This window comes from Phaethon lepturus, unplaced genomic scaffold (genome assembly GCF_000687285.1).
Source record: "Phaethon lepturus isolate BGI_N335 unplaced genomic scaffold, ASM68728v1 scaffold1035, whole genome shotgun sequence".
Taxonomy (NCBI): domain Eukaryota; kingdom Metazoa; phylum Chordata; class Aves; order Phaethontiformes; family Phaethontidae; genus Phaethon; species Phaethon lepturus.
The window spans coordinates 50,879-65,761 of record NW_010542424.1 but is presented as its reverse complement, the minus strand read 5'-3'; the positions used below and the strand labels follow the sequence as shown (position 1 = coordinate 65,761).

Sequence of the window (14,883 nt, the reverse complement as noted above, 5' to 3'; positions counted from 1 at the left end):
TTGATCTCAGCCCTGCCTGAGCTGTGCTGGAGGAGAGTTGGTTTCCAGCTCAGCCATGATCTGGTGATCTGGAGCTCAATGTATGGGCTGACCTAAACCTAAACCTCAGACTTACCTCATCACCTTGATATTGCTATATGATTTAGACTCTTTGTTGGACATGGCCACTGTCTGTGAGTCTATCCTCCTATCGAGCTGGGCCCAGGGTGGTGAGGCCCCTGTCTGGCCAGCTGTGGGATTCCCTTGGTTTGCCTTGGGATCACCTTCTTCTGCTGGGGAGCCAGCTGGCCCTTGTTACATTACAGACCCCTTTGATGGACCAGCCTTCACCTGGACTCTGATTCCTGCCAGAGTACCAACCCTTTACTGGCCACTGGGCTCCTAATGAAGTCTCTTCCAGCCTGCTGGGGCTGATCAGGAACAGCCCAAAATCTCTGTCCCACTCAGGCCCTCCTTGCCTCTGTGGCTTTTCAGGGGTGGCTGACATGCCAACAGTGATTTAGTCCATCCACAGCAAGTCCCTACTGATCCCAGACCTGTGAGAGGACATGCATTGCTGAGAGAGGAGGCTGTTGTCATAGCCCTGAAGGCACTAATTGGCCTAATGACCCTGACCAGCATCACTTGTGGCTTCCACCCACACCCAGGGGCTCTATTTAAGTGCAGCACTCCCCTAGAGTAGAGGTGGTCTGCAGCTCAGCTGCAGTTGGGTCCCATTAGCTGATTTCTTGGCTTTGTCTCATCCCTGTGGATCCATGTGCTGACCACTGGACCTGATCCTAACCCTGACCTGTGAGTGGATTTCCTGTTTTGATGTTGGACCTGCCTCGTTCCTGTGGTATTGCTTGGTAATCTAGACTCTTGGTTAGACCTGGCTGTTCTTTCTGCATGTGTTTTGTTTGGGTGCTGCGGGACTAGGTCCTGACTGGGGAGGCACTGCTCTGTTGGCTACATAATCTTCCTTCCCTCTGGATCCCCTGTTCCTTAGGGGGTATCTAGCCCTTGCTGCACCCTGGTAAGCAATGAGCAGAGCCAAGTAGTGTAATATGGTGCGTCCTGTGGCTGAAGTGCAGTTTTGAGTGGCAAAGAACTCTATGGGGGTTAAAAAAAAAAAAATGGAGTATGGGACTGAAGCTCTTGGTCTACTGGGATTTTCTTTTTTGTGTAAGTAAGAATGGCTGTGTGTTTCTCATCTTGCTGTGAAGGTTCAGCTGGGATGGTGTTAGTTTTGTTCCTTTTCCTTCCTGCTAGTACAGGGCATAGCTTACCCTGCCGTAGCTAATGTTTCTGTCTGACTGCGGATTTTGGCAGATGCCTGTGTGTTGGTTGTGAGCAAGTCAGCACTTTCAAGGCTTTCTTCTCAACTCTGTGGAATTACATTTTAAAAGCAAAAGCAGGAAAACTGCAAGATTATGGTTTAAAGCTAACAGGGCCTTTCCTTATGGTTTTGGGAGGGTGGAAGCAGCTAGCTACGAACTGTGAGAACAGTCATCCTGGGTACAGGCTACTGTTGCATCCAAAACAGTGGCCAGCTGTGAATGTCTGCTGAAGAATGTAAAAACAGGATAAATTTGCAGTGATGGTCAGCATACTTCTGTGGTTTCCTTATGCATAAATCCAAATGTGTTGATCTGTGTGTATCTCCTGATACTTCTCTACTTTTTCTTTCTCTTTTCCTGTTTTTGAAGGGGGGGTGAAAGGTTCTGCATTGCAGTGGATGAGATGTTTGTTTCTGGCCTAGGTAACGGTCACAACGATTGGTTATGGAGACAAAGTTCCCCAGACGTGGATTGGGAAGACAATAGCTTCCTGTTTCTCAGTATTTGCTATATCTTTCTTTGCTCTGCCAGCGGTAAGTGGAACTTGGACCACTTTAAACTCTCTAACTTGGGCTTACGACTGGGTAGTTTTAAATTGGTGCCTTTTGGTAGGAAATAATGGGGTTGGATGTTGCTTCAGAATGTGCACATCCTTGAGTGTATGTTTGTGTGTCTGTGAATGCTAACACACAAGTGAATGAAACTGCTGTATTTTTACTGCACTCATTCTTGAGAGATGTGGCCTAGAAAGGAGGTAAGAATAATTTTCACTTTGAGAACTGAAGCTATTCTGTGAGGTAAAGAGGGGTGGGTGGATTTTTTATCGGCATATTGGTGCCAGAGGTGAAACTTATTTAATTTCTGCTATTTTGTGATTACATAAGAGCAATTTGGGGTCCTGAGAGGAAAAGGAACACTGCCGTGAAGCACAGGTCTAGGAAACTGCATCTTCTTTTCTACATGGTACTATGTAGAAAAGAAATGGAGATGCTAAAACTATAAAAACGGATCTTTGGCTTTTTTGTTCAGTTAGCCTGGAAAAGCAAACTAGGTTCTAGCTTTACTTGTGGGGTTGTTTTTTGTGGCAAGGAATTAAAAGTAAGTACAAAGAGTACACATAGATCAGTCATGTGACATTAGTATTTGCTTCTCCCACCATTTTGTAGGGTTCCTTTTGGAACGTGACCGCCTCTGAGTGATGTTACCTGTAGATCACAGCAATAAACACATGCTGTTTATTGAAGTTACATAATAACAATATCAATGTGTTCAATTTCAGATCTATTCATTGGAATAAATAGAACTCTGTTACTATGGACATTTGAAAATTTACAACTTTTCTGGTTCTAGAAAGTGCTTTATAAAATGTCTGTTTATTTCATATGCTAAGTATTTGGTTTAGGCATATGAAGCCATATTGGAGTCTGACTAGTAATTTTGGTTATATTTAGGGTATTCTAGGGTCTGGCTTTGCCCTGAAAGTACAGCAGAAGCAACGTCAGAAGCATTTCAACAGACAAATCCCAGCTGCAGCTTCTCTAATTCAGGTAAGGCTCTTAACAGTAAAATGCTTAGGAGAGTATTGGAGAGGAAGTGTGACTTAGTAGTTAAAGTACTGAAAGTCGCGGTTGCTAGACTTTATTATAAATCTGTAACTTGTGTTTAACCACTTTGTCTTTTTGATCTACTTCAGTAACTAGAGAGATAATTGCCTGTCCTCCCTCTTATAAATGAGCATAGGAGGCTTTACTAACTTGATATTTGCAGGCATAATGACACAAACAGCATGCAATGAGTCTATTTGGTGAAATAATAATAATAAAAAAATCCTTGTTAAAAATCTTTGTTATAATCTTTAATTCCTAACTTCCTTTTTATACTCCCTTAGGTCCTAGGCACCTGCCAAACCTTGAGGTGATGAATGTGTATAGATACACATGTATATGCACACCTCGGTTTAGAAAAATGTCCCAGCATGACATTTTATATTAATATATAAAGAATACATGTGGTACACAAATGTTAAAATGTGGTACACTGCAGAAAAAGGGAAACAGCAGTACTCTATGATGCTTGTGGGGACTTACCTTTAAAAGGGTTTGTGGTGGTGTGTGTGCTGTGGGGTTTTTCTTGTTGTGTTCTTTTTTTTTTTACTTTGGGCAGTGTTAGACCCCAGCTCCTAGGTACAACACTACAAAGAGTGTACTTAAGATCTCTGTGTGCTGTCTGTATGTTTCCTGGTGCAAATTACACTCCCCAGTTATATACCAGGAAGAGTGTATTTTATTAGACATGGTGTTTTGTGGTATAGCACAGTGATTGCAGTCAGAACCCTTTGCAGCATGTTTACATTAATTGAAGTTTTTGCTGTCAGTTTGATTTGCAGCTAAATCTGACTGACTTGTCCTGCAGGACAACAATGACTGCTTATTCACTGAAATTGTTGGGTTTGGGTTTTGTTATAGACTCTGTGGCGGTGCTATGCAGCAGAGAAATCCTGCAGTTCTACAGCGACGTGGAACATCTACGTTACATCACCAATGCAAAACCCCCAAAAAACACCAGCGCCATCTAGCCCTAGCCTGAGAAAACAGGTAACAAGGGTTGGCAGAGCTCTATTCTGTCCTTGCTTTTAATTTGATTGGGATAATTTGCCAAAGTACTGGTGAAGTGTCCAAAGAATTTGGAGAGCCGAAAGGCATTTATAATGGGGAATTCTATTGTTTTCCTCATGCCACAGCATGATTGGTTTAGTTTTCCTTAGTATATTCCTGAGGGACAAATGTCATCTATTTTTAAATTTTGGGGGGGGTCAGACAGGTATCAATTCTCCATTGTTTTTTTTCCCTTTGAAGTTTCTATGTTCTCAAGGGTGGTATAACTCAGTGGTGTTACTTTCTCATTTTTGTATTCATTTTGTGTAGTAGCTCATACAGGAAGAAAGAGGAATGCTAGTTTAAAAATGCATGTTCACATTCAACATGTGGCTGACCAGTATCTACACTTTTCTTGCTCAAGTACTTCTCTCCATGGTACTTTTATATGGGGCTTGCATGTAGAAATTGGGGCAAATTCCTGAGCTGTGGCTGCAGTAAAGTGGAGTAGCGTTTGTCTACACATGTGGGATTGCCTAAATGTAGTTACGTAGTTTCATAGGCGAGCTTGCCTAGTCCTCAGCACTTTTTTTGTAAAGGCCCCAGGTCTGCAGCAGGTCTAGCTCAGACACCCGGGCTTTCTAAAGTGATGTTAGAGGACTGGTTTTAGGCAGTGAAATTCCACTGATGCCTGTTGCCCAGTGAAGAATTGCAGTGTGATTTCCCCACAGCATGTGTAGAAAGCTGTATTGGTATGATCTGTGCACATATATATGTTTGGTGTTACAGTAGTGCTATCTGCTCTGTGTTGAGCAGAGTGTAACTTTGCCATGAGACTAGCCTCTTTATAACTAGAGGCAGAAAAACCAGGAGGAAAGGGATAAGGCTGGGTAGTATGTGTTGCTGAACAGCAAGCAATCTGTGGTGGGAGAGCTGGAAAAAAAATACAGTTTTTAGTGCCCTTAGTATCTTCCCTCTGTTTTTGCTAGTGAGAGGAATTTCTCTAATATATTATTAAACCTGAACTTCCTTGTGAACTGCTAACACCAATGAAAGAACATAGTAATGGTTCTTTCATCTCTTATCAATGGATCATCCTCTCTTGTCAAGGGAGACTAGTTCGTTCTTTCTCTACCTATCCTCTTAATCTAAATACTGAAATGTATACTGATCATGTTGTAGCATTTTGTTCTCCAGAGAATTCCTAGTTTCTTTTCCTTCTGAGAGCCCATACTCTTTGCCTTTAGAAACATTTTGATGCATGGTAATGCATCCACTGGCTACAATAAATGCCCACTTCTAACATTTTTTTGTGCCCTATTTGATTAATTTTGAACATACTCCTGTTTAACTTCTTCAGAACTGAGGAATGAATTCCAAAAGACTGAATGCAGACCATAATAAAATAAGAATTGGTTTACTTAGGCTGAGTAGCAGTGTCCCATTTGTGAATATATTGAGCCTGCAGCTGTTTGTGTTGATGTGTGCAAACACTCGTTCTCTCTGATGTTTATCTCTGCTAACTGCTTAGTGGTCACATCAGAGGCCAGAGTATTTTGCAGAACTGAGAGCAGTAGCCCTAGATCTCAGTTCCTTGTCAGAAGGTTACTGGAACATCAGGCAAACTAAAGTATGCCTCTTACCTCCGTGTTGGGGTGTGAGAGAAGTAGAATCAGGTGGGACTAGAGCCAAAGGGTAGGTAGTCATGAAGACCGGAAATAAATGCAATGTTGTGAGAAATAGTATTTATATAGCTAGGTTGTGGCAGCATCCAGGAGGCAGACAGCACAGGCCATGTTGTCAGTACTTGAGTGGCTGTTATGTTGGTCACTTCTAGCCAAAGACCGATGGAGACCAGCCTTGCTTGGAACCAGTTGAATCTGAACATTCATTTTTTTTTTTTTTCTTATGTGCCAGTTGTAGGGTGTTTATTAGGTTGCCTCTTAGGCTTCTAATATCAGGAGAACTTCAACTTTGGAGGCAGGAGGAAGAACTTATCTTCTCCTGATTTGCCTAATTCGTTTTTTGGCAAAATTTTCTTTAGTTGAAAAGGCTGCACAGTGCCTAGCTCATAATTCAAAGTCTATGGTTATGTTTAATTAGAGCTTTGGAAAGATGTTACAGCCAAGCTGTTATATACTGAAGTTATTAGTATTTTGGGTTTTGGATCTAGTTTGAGGAATTTTACTGGAGACCTGATTTTCAGAATGTGCTAGTCATCTTCTGAGGATCAAATTCTTATCAGATTTAAGTTGATAATTCAGAATAAGCCACTTTGAAAACATTAACCAAGGCTGTAAGTTTCACTGAATTTCTGTTGCATACTTTTAAAAAAAAAAAAAAACAAACCCAAATGAATTTACTGTATAGTGAAGTTCACATGTATACTTCTCTGGTTGTGATAGCATCTTCTGATATCATCCCATTTCTACTACCACAGGCTAGAAGATACAAAAGAAAAGGGAAACTAGGCTGTGGTAATGGTTCTGCACCTGTAATAAATCCAGGAGAGAATGCCTTGTCTATTCCACAGATCACTTATGATCATATTGATGAACAAGAAGACAAAAAAGATGTGTCTTTCTACATTGATGAACCAGGTAATTTACTTTCACTTATGTTGAGGTTAGCATTTTTTAAGAGGCAGTGTTAAAGTGAATTTAACTGATGAAGGGAAAATTTCTGTGGAAAAAATAATTTAAAACTAATCAGTAAAGCAAGATGCCTCAAACCAGGGACAACTACATAACAAAAACAGGAGGACAGAAATTAAAGGAAATCTTTAGATTCATATGGTGTGAACATCAAAAGAGCTTTCTTTGTTTGCCAAAGTTAACTCAATTGAGATGTTGGATATATTGTTAATTGTACTTTTTTAGTTATCTCAGAGGTGGATGGAAAGCTTCCTCAGATGTGCCCCACCTTTAAACTTCACATAAAGCCTGAAAGAAGGAAAATAGGAAAAAATCTTAACTTCTTTACAGCACTTGCTTAAACATCATGCAAATAAAAGTTGTGATAGGAACAGCTAAATATTGTCATGCCTACATCAACCGAGAGGTCTTGATAAGAGGGGTGTTTTTCTTGCTTCATTTAAAATAGTGTGTTGCTATGAGTGGCTGTTGTATTTCAACCTGGAAACTGGTTGAATTTCGCTCCTGAGCAAAGATATTGCTTTGTGTGTAAAATTCTTTTGTTAATTAAATTTGTAGTATAAATGTGGGTATGAAATAGTATTGTTTACTATAAGGTTTTCTGGAAAGCTAATTTTTCCACTTTTGTGTTGATTTCCTTTCTCTGGGGCTGGGGGAAACTTGTGCTAGTTCTGGATCTGCTAAATCTTTAGCTAAAGGGGAGATTGTTTCTTCATAGTTTGAGGAGTTGTGTTCCATACCTAGAGACATGCAAACCCTTGCAAAGTTAACTCGAGTATCCAAAGATGCTGGCCCTAGTCAAAGGTATGTTATGTGGTGCTTTGATTTGGGTTTTCATTTGTCTTTGATATACAGAATTGATGTTCAGGTTTAAAATTGCTACTCCTATGTGTCATTGAATCTGACATACAGTTTCAGCCTGCAGAGAGTATGGCTATAGTCTTGACATGGTTTCTTTATTAAAAAGTACTCTAAATGTTTTTGCCCCCAGAGGGAATATGTAGTGTCTTCTGTATTGAACGCGATCAAAGGTAGGAGTTTTACTTGGTTGATCTGACTTTATAGAGTTGCTAGATTGTATTGTCAGTGCAACCTATGTCATCCATGCTAGAGCAGTCAGTCAGATGTGGGATAGCAGAGAATTGACAGCTGTGTTTGACCTTCAAGCCTCTGCTTCATGCAACTGATAGCCATGAGCTGCCATTGTGAAAGGAAGAGTTTCTTTCTTCCACTGATGGAGGTTTTCGTTACCCTTTGTTCTTCCTTATGTTCTATAATCTTCTATAAATCTTGTATCTGTCACTTTGCTGAAAAGCATTCTGACCTCAATGGTGCTATTTTAATTGTTGTTTGGCATTTCCAGTGCTTTCATAGGGTTCTGGGAACAGGGATGATAGGTGTGATTTATAAAGTTGCTGCTTTAACTACATGTCTCTTAACAGAATACTGTGTTCATTCTCAGCATGTTTTAGAGCTGTGCAGCTTCCCTTGCTGACCATGTAACAGCAGATTTTGCTGAGTGTATTTTGATATTGTGGTATCAGTTGGTGATGGGCAGAAGCAGCAAAGTGTTGTATAACTTCCAACAGCACTGAAGACAGTTAAGATGTTGAGGCCTATGTTGTCTGTATTCATGACCCTGCCAGTGCACATTTATTCACTTAAGCTGTGTTCCCTAAACATTCAGAGTCTAAGCAAAGCTCTATGCATCAGAAGAAAGAGATAGAAAAGACAAGCCTATCTCTTTCTGCCTGACAGCTTGGTGACAGAGGAAAATGAAAGATTTTTTTTCCCACTCTTTCTGAAAATGTTTTCTTGTACTTTTATTATAGCTGGTCTAATTTATTCTTGTTCTGAGAGACAACCATGCATATTATTCCCTTACCAATTAAGTTTTATCTATTATTCATTTTCTTTCATGTTTTGCCTTAGCCAGTGTCAGGGGTAAGTCACACTTCATTCTATTTTCTGATTCATTCCTTCTGTTGCAAAGCTTCCAGGAATGTAGTTGGCTAACTCAATTGCTCAGTTGACTGAACATTCTTGACACCTCTCAGAAGTTTAAACCTGACTTCTCTCAGTGAAGTTTTCCTTGCCAGAATTAATAGACTTCTATTCTTGAGAAGTGGAAGTACTAGGCTTCAAGCCTGTAAATGAGGGTATTTTTTTTCCTCTCTTAAAAAAGCTGAAAGTAGAAAAGGCAGAGAAAATAATAAAAAAGCAATTTCAAAGGTCTGTGCCAGCTTCTATTTCGGCGTTGCTATAGTGGAATATTTTATTCATTGGTTGTGGGGGCTGGATGTTTTACAGATGATGGCAAACTTCAAGGTTGAATTAGATCACTTTGTAGGCCTGACCTAGGAGGAGAAGAGCTGTTGCCTTAAAACAGCTCTTCTTGCCTGCTGCTCCCATCAGCTGTGAGAGAGACTGTAGGGAGACCTGAAACAAATGCTTGGCAAGTCTAGGCAACAGAATAGCAGTCCCACTATGAAAACTCCTTGTTCTGGGCAGGAAAAGCCTGAAATTGAGTCAAAATTTCCTTGATAAAGGAGAGATTTACCTTAATTCAGGAACTGTATTTTGTGAGCACACTTTTTACCCATGAAAAGGTTTTTCTTAGGATATCCTGTTCATGAGTACCCAGCATGCCCTTGGCTTGCTCAAAACTTGCTTAGGAGGCAAAGTTAGGCAAAAATGCTTTCCTCTTCTATATGAAGAAGGTTTAAGAAAAGGGAAGCCTTAAAAAAGCCTATAGATATGATCAGCATTAATGTTTCTGAGATACTTGTGTATGTGTAATAAAAACTATGCATCTCCATAGTGCATAATGTAGAAATTAAATCTTTACATACCATAAATGATGGCATCTTGAAACAAACACTTGATAACTTGAAAGGAAAACAGTTCCTGACTTAGTTCTGCACCACGCATGGGGGTTTTGGCGTGACTAATGTGGAGTGCTCTGTAACCCAAAGAACTCGACCATCCTTGCAAAAATAAAAAGGCCAAAATTCTTCCCTAAGAATAGTTTCCTTCTTTGAAGTCAAACCTCACAAAGAGGAAGCTGTTTAGAAGGAAAGCTAAAGCAAACATGGATGTAAGGGAAACAATTCTGGAAAATAACTGTGATGCTGAAGATACTCTAGTGCAGTGTATTCTCTTCATGGATATTTATTGCTTCTACTGAGGAACTCTTTCATACCAGAATGCATGGCTTAACTCTTTCATGTAGTGATGTAGGATTCTCAGTGATTTTATCCTCACCTGAGATTATAGCCATAATTGTTATCTACAGTCTTGAAATTGATCTTTACTTATTCTTCTGTCAACCAATGTGTACATACGCCACTGCAGCAAGGTCTGTTTTCAGGATGACAAGATATGCATGAACTCTCTGGCCTCTTTAATTTTGTTGTAAGTTTTAAAGAAGGTACTTGAGTATCAAGATGGTAGTTAGTTAGTTATCATAGTGAGATAGTGTGACAGGTCATAAAGACTGATCCAAATAGAAGAAAAAACCCAATGTTTGAGTGTAAGTGAAATATTTTACATGCATTTGAGGTTCATCTTCAAATAACTGCTATTCCCTTGCAACATATGTTTCTCAAAATGAACTGAATAGCTGTTTTGTAATGCTTCTTATTAGTGAGGAAAAAAATTACAAAAAATAGGAAAGTTTTTGGACCTTGAAGGTCAGCCTCCTGGGACATCTCCAGCACATGGAATATATTATTCTGTCAGTTGTGTAGGTTGTATACAGAACTCATTATTGTAAAATTTGTCAAAGTCACAAGACTCTCACAGTGATAAATGTCTGCTGGGGTAAAAACTAAATTCCCTATTTATCACTGTGCTTTTCTGTTTGCTTTTTTTGAGTTTCTTGCATGCTGACATATCCCCCCCCAGCAACACCCCCCTCCCACCCTACATTTAAAGCAAAACTGCACAAGAGTAGCTTTTCACCAGGAGGTGGGGGAGAACTGTAATTTTTGATGACCCCCAGAATATCTTTGTAAGACCTCTTATATAAAACACATAATGGTGTTAATGTTGATTTATTCTGTCTGCAATGCTAGTTTGGATGCTGACATTCCAGAATTTACCTATCTAGTAATGGATTGGTTGTTCCTGGAAACTGGTTGCATTTCCATTGCGGGGGGGAAAAGGGCTGCTTTCCCTCAATGGTGTAGATGGATTACAATCTGCAGTACATATCAAGAAGCAAACATTTTAAATGAAGTGGATTCATAGACTTCAGTGCTGACAAGCTGAGTGAAAGGTGAGAAAAAACATGTGGCTAAAATTAACAGAATAAAGCAAACACCAAAGCTTTTGAGTGTCTGCATAACTGTCAGTAAGTCAGAAAAGCATAAATATAAAGATATGCTCCAAATTAGCAAAAGAAAGTATCCAGATACCATGCTTCTGAAAAATGTCATGCTGTTAATAAGGAACATTTAACATAGGCTGGTGGTTTTGCAGTGAAAATCTATGGGTAGGGCTGTTTAACTTCTTAATTTGTCAGTCAGCTCAGGACTTGTAGGTACTAATGGTACTTACCTGTGAGTAAGGATTGTGGAAACATACCTGTATGCCTTTACCAGAAAGTTTTCAGTTTTTGCTGTTTCAGCCCTGGCTGTCCCAAGTGAGAATTTGCAGTGAATTCTGTGGTTTATCTTTTATGACCAAAGTGAATGGTAGAACTTGGGGTGGGGGACAATGTAAGGGGAGATGAAGGCTAAGAACAGAATAGTTGCCTCTGCCAAACTTGCTCTTACTTCTGATTAAATGTGGCAGCTTTTGAGGCTTAAAAATTTTTGTTCTGCATTTACTCAAACTCCCTGTTCTACCTGATTTAGATCTGCAGAGTTTAGGTCACCAGTCACACCGGACTTGAGCTGGGACTTTGTCTCTGGGACCATCTCGTACAATGGGGGAGCACAGTGAGAGAAGGTATTTGCAGGTCCCTCAAACTTTTTCTGATTAGTAATATCAGTAAATCTGAATTTAAACTACTTTTATCCAGAAAACAGTCTTGCTTAATCAAACACAGTACACTTAGATGAAACTTCATTTAGTTGAAAATGTTCTAACTAAATCTGTGATGTAAGGCTGAATTTAGCAGTTCAGTAGCAAAAAAAAATTTATCTGCATGGGACGGAGACTTTATGGTGATGTTGCCTTAGGACAAGCACATGGTGAATGAAAAATCCGTGCTATAGAGTTAAACAAATGAACAGTGGCAGTCCTGTCCACCATGGACTAGAGGCGCTAGTGTTTCTGGTAAAATTGGCTGTTAGAACTGGGGGAAAAAAGATGCTATCAGCACAGCAGTGGGGAAAAATAATTGAGTTGCAAAGGAGGGCATACCCCAGAATAGGATATTTTGTTGCCAAAAATTAATATTCAGATAACTTACAAATTATTTGCTTCTCTAATTTCACACATTTTGAGTTAACATGTTAGAATTGTAGAATCATAATCATTTAGTTGGGAAAAGACCCTTAAGTTCATAAAGTCCAACTGTTAGCCAAGTCCATAGCTAAACCATGTCCTTAAGCACTACATCTACACACCTTTTTAAATACCTCCAAGGATGGTGATTCAACCACTTCCCTGGGCAGTCTGTTCCAATGCCTAACAACCCTTTCAGTGAAGAGATTTTTCCTACTATCCAGTCTAAACCTTGCCACTACCTGAGGCCATTTCCTCTTGTCCTATCGCTTTTTACTTCGGAAAAGAGACTGATGCCTTCCTTGCTACAACCTCTTCTTGGCTGGTTGCAGTCAGTCTCCTTTTCTTCAGATTAATCAACCCTGGTTCCCTCAGCTGCTCCTCACAGGACTTGTTCTCTAGGCTCTTCACCAGCTTTGCCCTTCTTTGGGTGCTCTTCAGCACCTCAGTGTCTTGTAGTGAGAGGCCCAAAACTGAGCATGGTACTTGACGTGTGGCATCACCAGTGTCAAGTACAAGGGAACAATCACTCTCCTAGTCCTGCTGGCCACAGTACTTCTGATACCAACCAGGATGGTTGTTGGCTTTCTTGGTAACCTGGGCACTCTGCTGGCTCATATCCAGCTGGCTGTTGACAAATATCTCCAGGTCCTTTATCTGTTGGGCAGCTCTCCAGCCACTCTTCCCCAAGCCTGTAGTGTTGCATGGGGTTGTTGTGACCCAAGTGCAGGACCTGGCACTTGTCTGTGGTGAAACTCATACAATTGACCTCAGTCTATCAATACAGCCTGCCCAGGTCCATCTGCAGAGCCCTCCTACCCTTGAGCAGATCAACACTCCTGCCCAAGTTGGTGTCACCTGTAAACTTACTGTGAGGGTGCAGTTGATCCCTTTGTCTGGATCATTGATAAAGGTATTAAACAGAATGGTCCCAATACTGAGCCATGGAAAACACCACTTGTGACCAGCTGCCAAATGGATTTAACTCTGTTCACCACAACTCTTTGAGCCTGGCCATCCAGCCAGTTTTTTACCCAGTTAAGAGTGTTCTAATAATAAAACAAAAATATTGCCTAATAAAAAAACAAAGGCAGCTTTTTAAAGTGTTATTAGATGGAACTACTAAATAGTACAGTTTTTGGTAAGCTATTTGATGGTACTGATGTGTCTTTAATAATTTTTTGCTCTTGGATCCAGAATATACAGCATGATAGTCTTGCTGTGTAAGTCTCTGGGCAAGAGAAGGGAGGAAGAAAATCCAAGACCCTGTCATAAGGGTCTCAAGGGAGAATTCAGCTGTTGACCATAAAGGCATGAAAACAATTTTTCTTTTATGTTTAAGCAACCAGCAGAATCTTTTCATAATTAAGAACCTTGTATGGTTTTTCTGGCATCTGTGTCTGAAGACACAGATTGGAATTGGAAAAACCTATTGTTCAGCTAGGTCTTCTGTAGCCTCGGTACAGAAGTTGGAGAGTGGAAGTAGAGAAGACTGTTCTACCTTTGAGTTGTACTGCTAGAGATTTGATTAAATATATGAAAGGTGTGTTGGAGAATAACCTTAAAATGTTACTTAGCCATCCCTGGGAAGAAAACAGAAGTGAAATAGTTATTGGACTTCAGAAATGGAAACTCAGTTAATATGTAAGGTATAGTAGGAAGCAAAACTAGTAAGTGTTATGCTCAAAGTCTTTGTAAGCAAGAGGAAGCACACATTATAAAACTAGAATTTTGTGCTAGTATAACTGAAATACTGAGATCTAATCGCTATTAGTCCAGATCTAGTTGTTACAAAAAAGAATCAAATGCAATGTGTTTTTTGCCTATATAAAAATGTTGTAATATTAGTAAAAATACAATTAAAAGTGTAACACATACTTCTTCATTTATACCTATTTTCCTAGCATTTATAGTCCTCTGGGTACTAAGGTTTCATTTGCTGCAGGGGCAGAAGGGGAAGTGGTACAATCTGGTGTCTTTCACAAGGAGGAAGATGACGTTTGTGGTGAAAGGTTCTTCTTCCTCTCCCAGGATCCACTTGGGGTTACTTATAAATGTTTCCTAACACACTTTTACATATTTCTTCATTGCTATGCAGCTCCGGATTTCATCTGAATTTACCGTATATGTTCACCTTTATGTATGTGAGATAGTATTCCTTTGTTCCTGTTAGACTTAAAACCAGGTTTGTCCTGCTCTGGGACTGCATTTTTATTTAACTGACCATTAGTGAATTGTTTATAGCTGTAGAGTCTCCAGTGCCAAGCCTGTGCCCCATGTCTTATCTCATGCCTGTACTCCTATATCCTGCACCTTGTGTTTCCAATTCTCAAGGTCTCTGATATTCTACCCAGTCTGTATTTCTATAAATAATGTCATTATTTAGTTGTGAATCTCACTCTACTAGAATAACTGCTGTTACTACTGTAGATATGGAATTATGGCTGTACAACACAAAGATAAACAAATTAGATCTAGACACCTGGTTAATTAGAGAAATTCATGTGACAGCTAAATCGCTTGAAGTCAGGCCAGGAAAAGCTTGGGCAGAGCTGGCTTGAGAAGCAAACTTGGTACAAAGCTGAGTAACATTGTTACTAGCAGTGCTAAGACAGGACAACATGGAAGAATTCGGGAGATGTAGGAGCTCCTTGGTGAACTTGCATGAATATCACAAGCTGTCCCTCTTCCAAGATGTAGGAAGGATTGGAACAATATGGGTAAATTGTGAGCTTTTTTTTAATGACCTAAACTTGAGTGAAAAATCTATGTGGAATGGAAGTTTGGCCCAATGAAATATAAAGTGTAAAGAGAGTAATGATGTCAGGAAATAGTTAATGCTTTTTTCTTTTCAGTGAAAAT

At 39.9% G+C, this 14,883-nt stretch overlaps 1 protein-coding gene across 1 annotated transcript in view; it reads left to right on the top strand.

Moving 5' to 3' along the window:
- LOC104621488 (potassium voltage-gated channel subfamily KQT member 1-like) overlaps window positions 1-14,883 on the top strand; it is a gene marked incomplete at both ends in the record, with an annotated part of 72,868 nt that overhangs the window by 39,500 nt on the left and 18,485 nt on the right. Inside the window, 5 exons of the mRNA XM_010287998.1 lie at window positions 1,742-1,852; window positions 2,771-2,866; window positions 3,785-3,913; window positions 6,354-6,513; window positions 10,534-10,536. Of these exons, the coding sequence (XP_010286300.1) occupies window positions 1,742-1,852; window positions 2,771-2,866; window positions 3,785-3,913; window positions 6,354-6,513; window positions 10,534-10,536 (499 nt within the window). The remainder of the gene's footprint in view (window positions 1-1,741; window positions 1,853-2,770; window positions 2,867-3,784; window positions 3,914-6,353; window positions 6,514-10,533; window positions 10,537-14,883) is intronic.